The 17,949-nt window shown below is 43.8% G+C and overlaps 1 protein-coding gene across 1 annotated transcript in view; it reads left to right on the top strand.

Moving 5' to 3' along the window:
• The window catches only part of PBRM1 (polybromo 1), a 101,637-nt gene that overhangs the window by 58,554 nt on the left and 25,134 nt on the right, over positions 1–17,949 (top strand). The window contains exons 17-22 of the mRNA XM_049776153.1: positions 26–131; positions 2,867–3,509; positions 9,605–9,816; positions 12,075–12,260; positions 14,613–14,770; positions 16,640–16,903. Coding sequence (XP_049632110.1) covers positions 26–131; positions 2,867–3,509; positions 9,605–9,816; positions 12,075–12,260; positions 14,613–14,770; positions 16,640–16,903 — 1,569 coding nt within the window. The remainder of the gene's footprint in view (positions 1–25; positions 132–2,866; positions 3,510–9,604; positions 9,817–12,074; positions 12,261–14,612; positions 14,771–16,639; positions 16,904–17,949) is intronic.

Raw genomic sequence — 17,949 nt, 5'->3', positions numbered from 1 at the left:
TTTTAGATTTATTCATGCAATATAGGTATACAATGATGCACACATCTTGGAGAAGTTGCTCAAGGATAAGAGGAAAGAACTGGGCCCACTGCCTGATGATGATGACATGGCTTCTCCCAAGCTCAAGCTGAGTAAGGCAGCCTCACACCTTATTATTGTAGTCTGTTGGGTAGCTTACTGTTTTCTTGAAATAGTAGTAATTGGTGAGGCTGATGGAACTCACTAGCACTAGCATTCCAGCATAGCCTTTCTTCCCTTTTTTCAGGCATTGTCTTCTGATTTTAAGTAAACTGATAAGGGAATAAAAGGAGGGGCCAGGGCTAGAGCAATGGCGCAAGTGGTAAGGCGTCTGCCTTGCGCATGCTAGCCCAGGACAAACCCTGATTCGATCCCGCGGAGTCCCATATAGTCCCCCAAGCAATTTCTGAGCATATAGCCAGGAGCAATCTCTGAGCGTCACTGGATGCGGCCCAAAAACCGAAAAGTGGGGGGAGCCAGAGTGATAGCACAGCAATACGGCATTTGCCTTGCATGCTGTCAACCCTGGACGGACAGGCTGGGTTCGATCCCTGGCATCCCATATGGTCCTCCAAGCCTTCCAGGAGCAATTTCTGAGCACAAAGCCAGGAATAACCCCTGAGTGCTACCAGGTACAACCCAAAACCCAAGAAAAAGAAAGAGAATAAAAGGAATAGAAGAACATAACATCATAGGTTTTATTTACTTTTCTTGAATATGGAGAACATTTGTGTTTTTACCAATAAGAATAAATTTTATATAATAATATATATATGATGCCTAGAAAAGGATGGTGACGGTTTTGTTAATTATTGTATGCTTGATAATTGCTAGAGTTAAAAATTAATCTCCCGGGCCCGGAGAGATAGCACAGCGGCGTTTGCCTTGCAAGCAGCCGGTCCAGGACCAAAAGTGGTTGGTTCGAATCCCGGTGTCCCATATGGTCCTTTTAGCAGGCCCCGTGCCTGCTAAAAGCTATTTCTGAGCAGACAGCCAGGAGTAATCCCTGAGCACCGCCGGGTGTGACCCAAAAACCAAAAAAAAAATTAATCTCCCACCACTACAGATACAAAAAATTATCCAAATCATCCAGTATCTCCAATTGGGTTTGAGAGGTCAGAGTACCCAGCACAGTACAGAAAGTTAATTCGGCTGTCTTATGAGTGTGATCCACGATATTTGTATTAAGAGCTATAAAGGGGACCAGAGTGATAATATAGCATGTAGGACATTTGCTCTGCACTTGACCAACCTTGGCTTGATCCCCAGCATCCCATACAGTCTCCCAAGCACTGCCAGTACTATCCCCTGAGCACCACCAGGTGTAGCCCAAAAACCACCAACAAAATTTTAATGCCTTCCGTAGATGAGAGATAACATAGCACGTAGTATATTGTCTTGCTTGCATCTTACTGGTTCAATCTCTGGCAACGCATATAGTCCCCCAGCACTTCTAGGATTGATTCCTGAATGCGGCCAGTTATTGAATAAAAATTTATTTAAGGGGGGAGGCAGTGAGGTGGCGCTAGAGGTAAGATGTCTGCCTTGCAAGCGCTAGCCAAGGAACGACCGCGGTTCGATCCCCCAGTGTCCCATATGGTCCCCCCAAGCCAGGGGCAATTTCTGAGCACTTAGCCAGGAGTAACCCCTGAGCATCAAACGGGTGTGACCCGAAAAACAAAAACAAACAAAAAAACAGATGCAATTCTACTCTCGCCCTGCAATATCAGGGTCCATCAGGGCTGTTCCAGTAGTACGTGGGTGCTATCAGGACCATACGTGGCAGTTGTTGGGGTTCTCCAAGGCTAGATCCAGTGATGTGTAAGAGGACCATGTGGTGCACAGACAGAAGCAAGGTCAGACACATGCCTTACACTAACCCATGTACTATTTCCGCAACCTTAGGAAAGGACATTTTAAAATAAAATGTTAATTTCCTTTGTATTCCTCTAATTGATATTATTTTAAAAGCCAGCCATACAAATAGTGCTATACTGAAACCCCTACTTAACATTATTTATCAGGATTAGGCCATAATTTTTTTCTCCCATACCCAGCTGTGCTCAGGGCTTATTCCTGGCGGGCTTGAGATTCATAGTTATTAAGATTTCTTTCTCTTTTTTTTTTTTTTTTTTTTTTTTTTTTTTTTGGTTTTTGGGCCACACCCAGTGGCGCTCAGGGGTTACTCCTGGCTGTCTGCTCAGAAATAGCTCCTGGCAGGCACGGGGGACCATATGGGACACCGGGATTTGAACCAATCACCTTTGGTCCTGGATCGGCTGCTTGCAAGGCAAACACTGCTGTGCTATCTCTCCGGGCCCAAGATTTCTTTAGTATCCTCTTTGAACATCTGGTTCTCTTGATCTTATGGTGAAATTATACTGTCAGATAGCTGTTTAATCACTTGATTCTACTTTCTTCCAACTACAACAGCCAGAACAGCAATCGTGCTTACTTTCTCACCAAAAATGTAAATTGGGGCCGGAGAGATAGCATGGAGATAAAGCGTTTGCCTTCCATGCAGAAGGTCGGTGGTTCGAATCCTGGCATCCCATATGGTCCCCCGTGCCTGCCAGTAGCGATTTCTGAGCGTAGAGCCAGGAGGAACCCCTGAGAGCTGCCGGGTGGGACCCAAAAACCAATAATAATAATAATAATAATAATAATAATAATAACAATAATAATAATAATAGTAATATAAATTGTTTCCAGTTTTTTTCTTGAGTATCTTTCACCACTGCCATACGAATACTGTTCTACAAATCCATTGAAATATTTTTATGCATACTTATACTCTCATACATATACAGATTCATTTTTCCCCTTAATGCTAAATCTCTTTCTTTAGGTAGGAAGAGTGGCATTTCTCCTAAAAAATCAAAATACATGACTCCAATGCAGCAAAAACTAAATGAAGTCTACGAAGCTGTAAAGAACTATACGGATAAAAGGGGCCGCCGCCTCAGTGCTATATTTCTGCGACTTCCATCCAGATCCGAGTTGCCAGACTACTATTTGACTATTAAAAAGCCCATGGACATGGAAAAAATTCGGAGTCATATGATGGCCAACAAGTACCAAGATATCGACTCTATGGTTGAGGACTTCGTCATGATGTTCAACAATGCCTGCACATACAATGAACCCGAGTCTTTGATCTACAAAGATGCCCTCGTCCTGCACAAAGTCCTCCTGGAAACTCGGAGAGACCTCGAGGGAGACGAGGACTCTCATGTCCCCAATGTGACCTTGCTGATTCAAGAGCTTATCCACAACCTCTTTGTGTCGGTCATGAGTCATCAGGATGATGAGGGCAGGTGCTACAGCGATTCTTTAGCAGAAATTCCTGCTGTGGACCCCAACTTCCCAAATAAACCTCCTCTCACTTTTGACATAATTCGGAAGAACGTGGAAAATAATCGCTACCGACGGCTTGACTTATTTCAAGAGCATATGTTTGAAGTATTGGAAAGAGCGAGGAGGATGAATCGGTATGTTTTCAAAGTCCTTTTCCAAAAGGTGTGATACTTACTGCAAAACAGAAAATAGTTCTGGTTTGATAGACTGTTCCATTCAGTTTAGGTACTTGATTACACTTGGTTAGTTACTATTTTAAGTTCTAAGGAGAAAAACCTTGACGAGAACAACTATACGGTATATTGTAAAGGAAGGAAGGCATATTACTATATCAAAAGGCAGTGATGGCCAACCTTTTTGAGCCCAAGTGCTCAAAGTGCCAGTACGTCAATTAAACCTTAAGAACAAGATTTTAATATCACACTCGCCTCCCGCCATGCCGCATATCTTGTTTTTGTTTTTTTTTTTTTTGGTTTTTGGGTCACACCCGGTACGCTCAGGGGTTACTCCTGGCTATGCGCTCAGAAGTCGCTCCTGGCTTGGGGGACCATATGGGACACCGGGGATCGAACCGCGGTCCATCCAAGGCTAGCGCAGGCAAGGCAGGCACCTTACCTCTAGTGCCACCGCCCGGCCCCCATGCCGCATATCTTAATTGTGGAGCTTCTCACGTGCCAACTGCAAGGTCTTCACGTGCCACAGCTGGCACGCATGCCATAGGTTCGCCATCGCTGTTAAAACACCTTGATTACAAATCTGATTGTGGTTGGGTTTCAGTCATGTAAAGAACACCCCCCCATCACCAGTACAACATTCCCAACACCAGTGCCCCGAATCTCCCTCCTCCCCACCTGACCCCTGCCTGTACTCTGGACAGGCTTTCTATTTCCCTCATACATTCTCATTGTTAAGATAGTTCACAGGGGGCCGGAGAGATAGCATGGAGGTAAGGCATTTGCCTTTCATGCAGGAGGTCATCGGTTCGAATCCCGGCGTCCCATATGGTTCCCCGTGCCTGCCAGGAACAATTTCTGAGCCTGGAGCCAGGAATAATCTCTGAGCACTGCCGGGTGTGACCCAAAAACCACAAAAAAAAAAAAAAAAAAAAAAAAAAAAGATAGTTCACAATGTAGTTATTTCTCTAACTAAACTCATCACTCTTTGTGGTGAGCTTCATGAGGTGAGCTGTAACTTCCAGCCCTCCTCTCTTTTGTCTCTGAAAATTATTATTGCAAGAATGTCTTTCATTTGTCTTAAACCCCATAAATGAGTGAGACCATTCTGCGTCTTTCTCTCTCTCTCTGACTTATTTCACTCAGCATAATAGATTCCATGTACAGGAAAATTTCATGACTTTTTAAGCCATTTTTAATTGAGGTGCCAGGATTTACAGTACTATTAGTCATACTTTTCATGAACACCTCAATCCAGCCCACACTGATGCATCACCAGAGTACACAGTGCAAGGACATCTTCCACCCAACTCTCCAGGTCCCATGTAAATTGAGTTCTGTAGACAAAACTTTCAGTTCTGAGAGCTTTAACCATTTGTTCTCTGTGTTTCTTTTTTAATCTCATACTTGAGGTAGATCTCTTCTTTTTATTTATTTATGTTTTTGTGTGTGGAAGTGGCATTCACCTAAACTAAAATTTCACAAAATTGATAAAGAAATGTTATCAAAACCTTGATTTTTTATAGTTATAAGTTAAAAAATGTAATATTATGAATTCTGTGATAATGCGCTTTAATATTTATATGAAATAGGTAAATCCTGCACATATAAAATTTAGTGGAAGTGAAGAGAGTTACGAAAAGAATAGAGAGGCCTGAGCTACAGTACAGTGTTTAGGACACATCCCTTGCACATGTCTGGCCTGGGTTCTGTCCAGCATTCCATATGTTCCCCCTAAGCACTTCAGGAGTAATTATTTAGTAAAAGCTAGGAGTTACCCCTGAACACCCTATTGGATATGGCCCCAAACAAAACAAAACAAACATAAAAGTAAAATATAAGGAAAGAGAATGGGTCTAAAGAAGCAAAAGTGTGCCCTTAAAAAGACAGTGAGTACAGCAGGTCATTTTTGCTGTGCATGTGGCCAACCTGGTTTCTATTCCTGGCATCCCATATGGGCCCCCAAGCACCACCAGGAGTAATTTTGAGTGCAGTCAGGAGTACCCCCCAGCCGTCACCAGGTGTGACCCAAATGCAAAAACAGAAGGTAAAGTTTCTTTTCCTTTTTTTTTTTTTTTTTTTTTTTTGGTTTTTGGGCCACACCCGGCGGTGCTCAGGGGTTACTCCTGGCTGTCTGCTCAGAAATAGCTCCTGGCAGGCACGGGGGACCATATGGGACACCGGGATTCGAACCAACCACCTTTGGTCCTGGATCGGCTGCTTGCAAGGCAAACGCCGCTGTGCTATCTCTCCAGGCCCAAGGTAAAGTTTCTTTTTACCCTAAGAAAGGCAACTTATGGGCCCGGAGAGAAAGCACAACGGCGTTTGCCTTGCAAGCAGCCGATACAGGACCAAAGGCGGTTGGTTCGAATCCCGGTGTCCCATATGGTCCCCCGTGCCTGCCAGGAGCTATTTCTGAGCAGACAGCCAGGAGTAACCCCTGAGCACCGCCGGGTGTGACCCAAAAACCAAAAAAAAAAAAAAAAAAAAAAAGGCAACTTATTAAAATTTACATACACTCAGTTTCCATACTGGCCTCATAGCCTTATGCTTTGCCTCACTTATTCCTACCTACCTCTGCTGTCCAGCATCAGCTCTCTTCATACTTTGAAATAGAAGGAAAATGAACAGTGAGGTGCATAGCAGGAGGAAAATCAAATCCTCAGGTGTCAGTAGTTTGTCTGCCAACAGTATTCACCAGCAACACAGCCTAACTCAAGCCAGTTGGGCATTGACTTTTCTAATCAATTGTTGGCTTTTTTTTTTTTGGTATTTCTGTTTTAGGAGGGAGGGGGGCCTCAGTGGTAGTGCTAGGGTTAGTGTGTTTCCAGCTCTCTGCTCAAGGCTTGCTCCCTGAGGTGCTCAAAGTACTATGGGATCCAGCCTGAGCCTTGAATGTAAGGCAAGAGCCTAACTCCCCTGTATTGTCACTGGCCCACATTGTCTGTATTTTGTAAGTTCTCTGTCTCTCACAAGTCAGTATTGCATGATAAGAAAAGGACTAAAGAAAGTACTAATGGCCTCCAGTTATCTGAGCTATTTTCTTCTCCTGAAGGAAATATTTGGGGGGAGGTTGAGTCACACACACCATTCGGGGTTACTTTTGGCTCTGTTCTCAGAAACTACACCTAGTTGGCTTGGAGGACCATATGGGATGCCAGAGACTGAATCTTGCCTTGTAAGCAAGGCAAATGCCCTACCCGCTGTGCTATCAGCCTGGCCCCTTACTTCTGTCTTACACAGAAAGATGCCCTTCCAATTAGTTCTTTTTCCATTTTAAGTTTTTTTGGTAGTTGTTTAGTTTTGTTTGAGGGCAATGTCCTAACGGTGCTCAGGGATCACTCCTTACGGTGTTCAGGGGACTATATGGGATATTGGAGATCTAACCTGAGTTAGTTACATGCAAGGCAAGCACTCTAGCCCTTCCATCTTAGGTTCTTGGGGGGTTTTTTTTTGTTTTTTTTTTTTTTTTTTTTTTTTTTTTTGGTTTTTGGGCCACACCTGGCGTTGCTCAGGGTTTACTCCTAGCTGTCTGCTCAGAAATAGCTCCTGGCAGGCACGGGGGACCATATGGGACACCGGGATTCGAACCAACCACCTTTGGTCCTGGATCGGCTGCTTGCAAGGCAAACACTGCTGTGCTATCTCTCCGGACCCAGGTTCTTGTTCTTACATTAACTAATTTTATTTAAAATTTTAATTTTATTAAAAAGAGAAGTTCACTCCATTCTGGCATTCCCAATATCCCCACTTAGGGTATGGAATTTCCCCTCATATATTTTAGAGGACTTTTCTCACTTATTTCTAAAACTTCTCGCTAATACTTTCTAAATAAAACAATTTCATTAAAAAATATTTAAAAAACAGGCTGGTAGGGTATTTGCCTGGCATGCAGCTGGTCCAGGTTAAACCAGATTCAATTCCCAGCATCCCATAGAGTCCCCCAAGCTTGCCAGGAGCCATTTCTGAGTGCAGAGCCAGTAGTAACCCCTGAGTGCTGCCGAGTAGGCCCCAAAACCAAAACATTTAAAAAAAAAAAAAAAAAAAACTTGTTCTTCATACCTTTGTTCTCCCTTGAACATGCATCTCACTTGCTTATCTATGTCTCTTCTTTGCTTGCTTGCTCTTTCAAGTTCATATTCTCTCTTGATCATCTTTTCTTCTCCCCTCAAAGTAAATTTTTAATTCCCCTAAGTAAGTTTCTTTTAGTAAAAACTATCTTGCTTCACTTAAAAAAGAGAGCAGAGAAAAGAAAACTAAGGCACAACTGGTAAGAAGACTCTTGTCTTTCATGTACCTGGCCCAGGTTCAATCCCCTTCACCTCATATGGTTCTTTGAACTCTCAGGAGTAAGACCTGAGTGCCAGTGGAAAAAACACTAAAGCTAAATTTAAAAAAATAGGTGAGGGCTGGAGAAAGAATATAACTGATAGGGTGCTTGCCTTGGGTTCAGTATCCAATATCCCAAAACTAGAAGCCAGAGCCATAGCACAGTGGCAGGGTGTTTGCCTTGCACACATCCTACCTGGAACGGATCCAGGTTTGATCCCCAGCATCCCATGTGGTCCCATGAGCCTGCCAGAAGCAATTTCTGAGCACAGATTCAGGCATGACCTCTGAGTGCTGCCGTGTGGCCCAAAAACACACACACAAAACTAATAAAAATGAACACTAAGTTTGAGGTTTATGCAGATTTTAGATGCCTTCGTGTCATTGCAGTCTACGTTCAAATACTCAGTTTCATGCATGCCAATCCATAAATGAAGAGAGAATATGTATTGCCAAATCTTGTTAACATTTCATGATGTATGGGTATCTCAAAGAAGAGAAAGTAAAAAGTAGTTCATGAGTTAGGTACACTTCAGTGTTGTCCATGGAACAGAGCCTCTGTTGTCAAAATCAACTGATTCAAGGGGCCAGCGTGATAGCTGCAAGGTGTTTGCCTTGCACATGGCTGATCCAGGACGAACCTTGGTTCGATCCCCAGCATCTCATATGGTCCCCCAAGCCAGGAGCAATTTCTTTTTTTGGGGGGGGGAGGGTTTGGATCACACCAGGCAGCACTCGGGGGTTACTCCAGGCTCTGTGCTCAGAAATTGCTCCTGGCAGGCTCAGGGGACCATATGGGATGCCAGGATTCAAACACTCTGCATGCAAGGCAAATGCTTTACCTCCATGCTATCTCTCCGACCCCAGGAGCAATTTCTGAGCACATAGTCAGGAGTAACCCCTGAGCATCACCAGGTGTGCCCAAAAACCAAAAAAGAACTGACTCAAGTGACATGATTTTCTCTGGGAAAATGCATGGAGCTTGCCTTGCAAAAGTCAACATGAAATGGGTTTTTAAAAAAACCTAAAGTGGGCCCGGAGAGATAGCACAGCGGCGTTTGCCTTGCAAGCAGCCTATCCAGGACCTAAGGTGGTTGGTTCGAATCCCGGTGTCCCATATGGTCCCCCGTGCCTGCCAGGAGCTATTTCTGAGCAGACAGCCAGGAGTAACCCCTGAGCACTGCCGGGTGTGACCCAAAAACCAAAAAAAAAAAAAAAAAAAAAAACCTAAAGTGCGGGCTGGAGAGATAGGATGGAGATAAGGCGTTTGCCTTGCATGCAGAAGGACGGTGGTCGAATCCCGGCATTCCATGTGGTCCCCCGAGGCTGCCAGGAGTGATTTCTGAGTGTAGAGCCAAGAGTAGCCCCTGAATGCAGCTGGGTGTGACCCAAAAAACCAAAAAAAAAAAAAATCTGAAGTGGGCACTAGCGTAGGACAGACCCCAGTTCAATCCCCTGGCATCCCATGTGGTCACCCCAAGCCAGGAGCGATTTTTGAGCACATAGCCAGGAGTAATCCAAGTGTCAATGGGTTTACACTAAGATAAAATGACGCTTTCGGTTCTAGCTAATGAATTTCTAGGAACTAACTGCATATAATTGTATAAAGATGCCATGATATCAATTAACTAAAGTTAAAGAAACACATAATAGAATTTAACATGTGATTGAGGTGCTAAAAAGAAGCAACTTGTGTGTCAATAGATAACTCTTGATGCCCATTCTAGGACAGATTCTGAAATATATGAAGATGCAGTAGAGCTTCAGCAGTTTTTTATTAAAATCCGTGATGAACTCTGCAAAAATGGAGAGATCCTTCTTTCACCAGCCCTCAGCTATACCACGAAGCACTTACACAATGATGTAGAAAAAGAGAAAAAGGAAAAATTACCGAAAGAAATCGAGGAGGATAAACTAAAACGAGAAGAAGAAAAAAGAGGTTGGTTTCTTTTCCTTTTACTACATATATTCTCTTATTGCGGTCCTTATAACTAGCTATGGAGAAGAGTCCTCTATGTAAATGAAGATTGAGGTTCTCCATTCTTTTAAGAAAGCCATCATGGGGCTGGAGAGCTAGTACAAAGAGTAGTACACACTTGCCTTGCACATGACTGACCTGGTTCAATCTCCAGCATCCCATATGGCAGAGGTCTCAAACTCAATTTACCTGAGGGCCGCAGGAGGCAAAGTCGGGGTGATCCTTGAGTGCAAAGTCAGTAGTAAGCCTTGAACATTGGGGGGTGTGACCCAAACTGTAGGTGTACCTACCTGAGACCCACCCATTTCTGGGAGGGGTCTTGGGAACTGAATATTAGGTGTTACCTTACCTGCAAGACCCCGCCCATTCCTGGGAGGGGTCTTGGAAAAGTTAGATAAGCCTTGGACCGAGGGGATTCCGGGCCTTTCGGCCCTGCTGAGCTCTCTGGCTTTAGGGTCTCTGCCTCTTTTGGTCATGGACCAGGATGGAGGCAAAGAAAAGATGGCTGAAAGGGTTAAGACGCAGGGTAGCCTAGAATGGCTAAATGCTTAAAAGGTTATGAGATAGGCCACACACATGTGGTGTATAGGGCATGAGTAAAGTTAATGCTTCCTGATGCCTGTCTCTGAATGAGTCTGATTTCCGACGTTCACCTGGGCCTGGAACCCGCCAGCTGGATGGGGTTGTGGAGCCACGTGGCCTGGGGTGGCAGAGAGAAATCCTTCACCATCCATTGCCATCCAGCTCCATCGTTATCTATTTAATGCAAGACCAAACAACTAAAACAAAACAAAACAAAAAAAGATTCCTCTAGGGCAGGGCCACAAAATGTTGTATGGAGGGCCGTTTGCGGCCCGCGTTTGAGACCCCTGCATATGGTCCCCAAGCCAGCCAGGAGGGATTCCTGAGTGTAGAGTCAGGAGTGACCTTTTAGCATTACCAGGTGTGGCTCAAAAACAAAGTGATCTTGGGCCAAAAAGATAGTATGGGGTTATGGCACTTACTTTGTATGCTGCCAACCCAATTTGATATCCACACAGTCCCCTGAACATCATTGGGTGTGGGCTTGAAGACTCCACTGGGATGGTCATCTGAGCAGTATCATATCTCCGGGGTCCTGCATTGAATGAATAGTCAATTATATAAGATCACCAGGAGAGGCCAGAACAATAACACAATAGGTAGGTTATTTACCTTGCACATGGCTGGCTGACCTGGGTTTGATCCCTGGCATTCCATATGATTCCCTGAGCCTGCCAGGAGCGATTTCTGAGTACAGAGCCAGGAGTGACCACTGAACACAGCCAGGTGTGGCCCAAAAACACCAGGAGAGCCCTGGTACCTGTACATCACCTAGGAGCACTGTCCCCACCAAAGTATATCTTAAAACATCTTAAGATTGAAACTTAATTTGTTAGGAGGTGCAGGACCATACCCAGTAATGCTCAGGTACTAACACCTGGCTCTGCAATCAGGAATTACTCCTGCCAGGACTTGAGGGACCATACTGGATGGCAGTGATTGAACTTGGATTGACCACGTGTAAGGCAAGCAACCTACATGCTGTACTTTTGGTCCAGCCCTCAAAATTTACTTTTTTTGTTTTGTTTTTGTTTTTGGGCCACACCTGGCGTTGCTCAGGGGTTACTCCTGGCTGTCTGCTCAGAAATAGCTCCTGGCAGGCACGGGGGACCATATGGGACACCGGGATTCGAACCAACCACCTTTGGTCCTGGATCGGCTGCTTGCAAGGCAAACGCCGCTGTGCTCTCTTCTCCGGGCCCATTTTGTAGTTTTTTTGAATACATATTAATATTACTAGTTGTTGGTTGTAGCTCAACAGGGCAGTTTGGGATAAGTCTGTTGGGCATGTGGAGACCATACTGTTTGTCCTGAATTCTGTCTTTGAATGCCTGGAAAATTATTAATTTAGTATGTGTTATTGAAATCTTTTTTTTTGATTGATTGATTGGTTCTTGGGCCACACCCAGCGGCACTCAGGGGTCACTCCTGGCTCTGCACTCAGAAATTGCCCCTGGCTGGCTGGGGGACCGACCATATGGGATACCGGGAATCGATTCAGGTCTGTCTTGGGTTGGTCACATGCAAGGCAATTGCCCTACCACTGTGCTGTCTCTCTGGCCCCTCGTATGTGTTATGGAAATCTTGTGTTGTTTCAACATCCTAATAATAAAAGCCTTATTGTCTTTTGACCCAAGAAGCTGAAAAGAGTGAAGAGTCCTCTGGTGCCTCAGGCCTCTCCGGCCTTCATCGGACATATAGCCAGGACTGCAGTTTCAAGAACAGTATGTACCATGTTGGTGATTATGTCTATGTGGAGCCCGCAGAAACCAATCTACAACCACATATTGTCTGTATAGAGAGACTTTGGGAAGATTCAGCTGGTGAGTTTGTTTCAAATCAAAAGGCATCTTGATTAGTGACTGTTTTACTATTCTTGGTTCTCAGGGAAGAAAACTACAAATCATATATTTTGTGCCTTCTAAATAAATACCTACTGTATGAAAAATACTAGATCTAGAATTATTGAATAGTTAGTAGCAAAGTTGAGTCCAAGAAATATAACCTCCGGGCTAGAGACATAGCTCAGTTAGCTATGGTGTAAAATTTCATTGCTGGAAGCTCAGGTTCAATTCTCCACATCATAGAGTCCCTTAAATTCTGCCAGTTAGGCCCAAAAACAAGAAGAGAGAAAAAATAAAGAACGAAAGGAGAAAGGAAGGAAAGATAGTTATTGAAATTTAATTGAACGTTATTCATTCAGTTGATGCTAAAATCATAACATGAGAGGGCCAGAGTGATAGCACAGTGGATAGGGTGTTTGCCTTGCACACTGTGGCTGACCTGGTTTAATCCCCAGTATCCCATATGGTCCCTCAAGCTTGCCAGGAGTGATTTCTGAACGCTGCCAGGTGTGGCTCAAAAACCATAAATAAACAAGCAAAAAATAATATGAGAGGCTTTGGAGATGGCTGAATCTCGTTATTTGCAGGAGAGACCCCTAGATTCAGGTCCCCAGTACTGTGTGGTGTCTAGCACTACCTGGAATCACCCTTGAACAAACCCGCCAACCCCTGGACAAAACATAAAATAAATTGCTATAGAGAGATATCTTGCCTTGGGTTTTATTTCAAAATATTTCTGAAACAATTGCCTTCAACTTGAGATGCGAAAAATAATGGGGGACAAAGTGATAGCACAGCAGGTTGGACATTTGCCTTGCGCCATCAACCCAGGTTCAATTTCTGGCATCACATATGGGCTCCCAGGCCTTACAGAGTAATTTTTTGTTTTGTTTTTGTTTTTTGGGTCACACCCGGCAACGCTAGGTTACTGTTGGCAAGCTCAGGACCATATAGGATGCTGGGGATCGAACCCAGGCCTGTCCTGGGTCGATCACTTGCAAGACAAACGCTCTACCGCTGTGCTATCTCTCAGCCCCTTCCAGAGTAATATCTAAGCTCAGATCCAGGAGTAACCCCTGAGTACCACCAGGTATGGCCCAAAAACAAAAAAAAGACAGAAAGTTAGTTCATGAAGATAAAACCACATAATCTAAATCTTTTAGCTATTTATCATGTAAAATGCTCTTGGATTCTGTTGTTGTTGTTGTTGTTTTGTTTTGTTTTTGGGTTTTGGGCCACACCCGGTGACACTCAGGGATTACTCCTGGTTATGTGCTCAGAATCGCTCCTGGCACCACAGTCCATCCTGGGCTAGTGTGGGCAAGACAAGTGCCTTACTGCTTACGCCACCACTCCGGCCCAAAATGCTCTTGGATTCTTTTCCTTGAATGTTAAATATCTCCTTTAATACTAGATTTCTTAAGTTTTTTTCCTTTTGTAGTCCCCTTTTGGTTTTTGGTTTTTGGGTCACACCCAGCAGCGCTCAGGGCTCTACACTGAGAAATAGCTCTTGGCAGGCTCGGGGGACTATATGGGATGCCGGCATTTGAACCACCGACCTTCTGCATGCAAGGCAAATACCTTACCCCCATGCTGTCTCTCTGGCCCTGTAGTCCCTTTTTGCCCAAGAGATATAAAACAGCACTTGCTGCCAGAAATTCCTTGTATTACTTTACACAATTGATTTTTTGGGGTGTTTTACATTCAGGTTTTTTTTTGGTTTTTTTTTTTTTGTTTGTTTTTTTGGGTCACACCCGGCTGCGCTCAGGGGTTACTCCTAACTCTATGCTCAGAAATTACCACTGGCAGACACGGGACCATATGGGATGCCGGGATTTGAACCAACGTCCTTCTGCATGAAAGGCAAACGCCTTATCTCCATGCTATCTTTCTGGCCCCCTGAGTGTGGATTTATTACACATCTTTTGTTTTGTTTGTTTTTGTTTTATTTTATTTGTGGGCCATGCCTGGCATCACTCAGGTTTACTCCCAGCTCTGCACTCAGAAATTACTCCTGGCAGGCTTAAGGGACCATAGGGGATGCCAGGGATCAAATCCATGTCGGCCTTGTACAAGGCAAGTGCCCTACCCGCTGTGCTAGCACATTGGCCTCAATTATACATCTTTTAATGAGGGGGAGGAGAGTAGGATTTTTGAGACCATATTATATTCATGATTCTAAAGTATTCTTTCCTTTAGGCTAGTTATTTCAAGAGTCCATGGTCTAAAAGCGTATTGTTTTCACTAAGTTCAAGACATAGTACTTATTTGCTCATTTCACAAAGAAGGTATAATTTCTATTAATGGCAATTCTTTCTCTGTTTTTTTAAGGTGAAAAATGGTTGTATGGCTGTTGGTTTTATCGGCCAAATGAAACATTCCATCTGGCTACACGAAAATTTCTAGAAAAGGAAGTTTTTAAGAGTGACTATTACAATAAAGTTCCTGTTAGTAAAATTCTAGGCAAATGTGTAGTTATGTTTGTCAAGGTAAGAAATTCAGTTATAAGTATAAATCATTAATAGTTTTAAACTTAAAATACTGATATTTGGGGCCGGGCGGTGGCGCTAGAGGTAAGGTGTCTGCCTTCTAGCGCTAGCCTAGGACGGACCTCGGCTCAATCCCCCCTGGTGTTCCATATGGTCCCCCCCAAGCGAGGGGCAATTTTTGAGCGCTTAGCCAGGAATAACCCCTGAGCATCAAACGGGTGTGGCCCAAAAAAAAACAATATACATATATTGATATTTACAAAGATTAGTTCCTTTTTTTTAACTGGATGTGGCTGTGTGACTTTTATTTTAAAGCTGAATATACCCATATCTCTAAATATAAAAGAATAAATCAGCCTCAACATGATCATAAATGGCCATTTTCTTTCTGGTGGGGGGTGGGGGGTGTTGGGTCACACCCAGTGGTGCTCAGGATTTACTCCTGGCTCTGTGCTTAGAAATCACTCCTGGCAGGCTCCGGGTACCATATGAGATGCCGAGATTCAAACCGGGATCTCTCCAGAGTTGACCACATGCAGGACAAAGGCCTCACCGCTGTACTGTCACTCCAGCCATAAATGATCATTTTCTGATGTCCCTGTATAGCTATAAACAGCTGAAAAAAATTTTTTTTGCTGTTAGGCTAAATTTTTTTTTTTTTTTTTTTTTTTTTTTTTTGTGGTTTTGGGTCATACCGGGCAGTGCTCAGGGGTTACTCCTGGCTCCATGCTCAGAAATTGCTCCTGGCAGGCATGGGGGACCATATGGGACGGCAGGATTTGAACCAATGACCTTCTGCATGAAAGGCAAACGCCTTACCTCCATGCTATCTCTTCGGCCTCAAGGCTAATTTTTTTAAGAATGCATTTTCTATGGGACCAGAGAGATTGCACAGCAGAAGGGCATTTGCCTTGCACACAGCTGACCCAAGACAGATAGTGGTTTGGTGCCACTGTGATTTAAACAAAATCTTGTGGCTGGAACAGTGGCGCAAATGGTAGGGTGCTTACCTTGCACACGCTATCCTAGGATGAACTGAGGTTCCGTTCCATGGCGTCCCATATAGTCCCCCGAGCCAGGAGCGATTTCTAAGTGCATAGCCAGGAGTAACACCTGAGCATCACCAAGTGTAGCCCAAAAACAAAGATCTTTACTGTTCTTTTGTTTAAATGGCTGATGTGGCTTTTTGGTCTTTTTGTTTGTTTGTTTTTGTTTCTGTTTTGGGGCCATGCCTGGCAGCATTCAGGGTTATTCCTGGCTCTGCGCTCAGAATTCATTCCTGGGAGATTCTGGGAACTATATGGTCAACCAGGATTAGAACCACCTTCAGTCCATGGTCTGCTGCATGCAAGGCAAATGCCCCACTGCTGTGCTATCGCTCCAGCCCCTGTGTTTTACTTTTGTGGTTGATCAGTTTTTAGAAAGTTGACCTAACTGGGCCCGGAGAGATAGCACAGCGGCTGCTTGCAAGGCAAACGTGGTTGGTTCGAATCCCGGTGTCCCATATGGTCCCCCGTGCCTGCCAGGAGCTATTTCTTTTTTTTTTTTTTTTTTGGTTTTTGGGTCACACCTGGCAGTGCTCAGGGGTTATTCCTGGCTCCAGGCTCAGAAATTGCTCCTGGCAGGCACAGGGGACCATATGGGGCGCCGGGATTTGAACCGATGACCTCCTGCATGAAAGGCAAACGCCTTACCTCCATGCTATCTCTCCGGCCCCTCCAGGAGCTATTTCTGAGCAGACAGCCAGGAGTAACCCCTGAGCATCACCGGGTGTGGCCCAAAAACCAAAAAAAAAAAAAAAAAAAAAAAAGAAAGAAAGAAAGAAAGAAAGTTGACCTAACTGTTCAATCTTATTCTTGCACTTTCCAGGAATACTTTAAATTATGCCCGGAAAATTTTCGTGATGAGGATGTTTTTGTCTGTGAGTCCCGATACTCTGCCAAAACCAAATCTTTCAAAAAAATTAAACTGTGGACCATGCCGATCAGTTCAGTTCGGTTTGTCCCTCGGGATGTCCCTCTGCCTGTGGTTCGAGTGGCCTCTGTATTTGCGAATGCAGATAAAGTCGAAGATGACAAAAACACAGACAACTCAGAAGAGAATCGCAATGAAGACAGTTATAACTTAGAAAAGGTACGTAGATGATACCCAAACAGAAAAGAATTTTACATTTATCAAGTTCGTGAAATAAATGAATAAAGTATTTCAAATCAGAATTAGAACAAAATAAAATCTTAGCCAGAGGAAGTAAAGGAAAACCAGAAAGTAAGGGCTTGAAGAGAAACAGTGCAGCCAGGTACAAAGCTTGCCGGGTGTGACCCAAAAACAAAACAAAAAAGAAATTACTCTTGGCAGGCTCAGAGGACCATATGGGATGTTGGGGATCTAACACAGGTCGGCCAAATGCAAGGGATACATGAATATCAGCATCCAGTTTCTATTAAGAGTGGTCATTTCCAACTATCATTTTCATAGTGGTCCCTTCTCTTTTCTAACTGCACTCTCCCACTAATTATGTCAAGCTTCCTCTGAGTGATTTTCTGAGCACAGAGTCAGAAGTATTTTCCTGAGTACCTCTGGATGTGCCCCAAAATTTCACCTCCCGATAAATAAATAAAACGACAATTAACAAATGGAAAGGTTTAAATCAGGAGTGGGGCCAAAGAGATAGTTCAAGAGTTAAATACTTGCTTTGCATTTTCATATACTTTCATCTGTTGCTTGGAATCAGTCCTTTCTGTATGCGATAATAGAAATAGTTATAAGAGAAAACAAACTGTTGTTTTATTGATACAGTTAAAAATATGCTCCTTCTGGGGCCAGTGTGATAATACAGTGGGTAGAGCACTTACATTGCACACAGCCAACGTCGTGTTGATCTCCGGGACTCCATATGGTCTCCTGAGCCAAGCAGGAGTAAGTCCTGAACACTGCCAGGTTTGGCACAATGACAAAATGACACAAAGCCTGCTTTGGGTGTGGAGCAATGTAGTTCTCTCATCAGGAGCTTTCTCTCTGATTCTGAAGTTGAGTAGAAGAGAATGTACTCTAACATAACACACAGACAGGTATCCCCAAAGAATCTATCTCTACAAGAGGTATTTCAGTATGAAATTTTTTTTTTTTTTTTTTTTTTTTGGTGGTTGTAATAGGAGTCACATAATACTGCAATTGTGGTG

This window comes from Suncus etruscus, chromosome 7 (genome assembly GCF_024139225.1).
Source record: "Suncus etruscus isolate mSunEtr1 chromosome 7, mSunEtr1.pri.cur, whole genome shotgun sequence".
NCBI classification, from domain to species: domain Eukaryota; kingdom Metazoa; phylum Chordata; class Mammalia; order Eulipotyphla; family Soricidae; genus Suncus; species Suncus etruscus.
The sequence above is the reverse complement of the archived record's forward strand: the minus strand, read 5'-3'. Positions and strand labels throughout refer to the sequence as shown.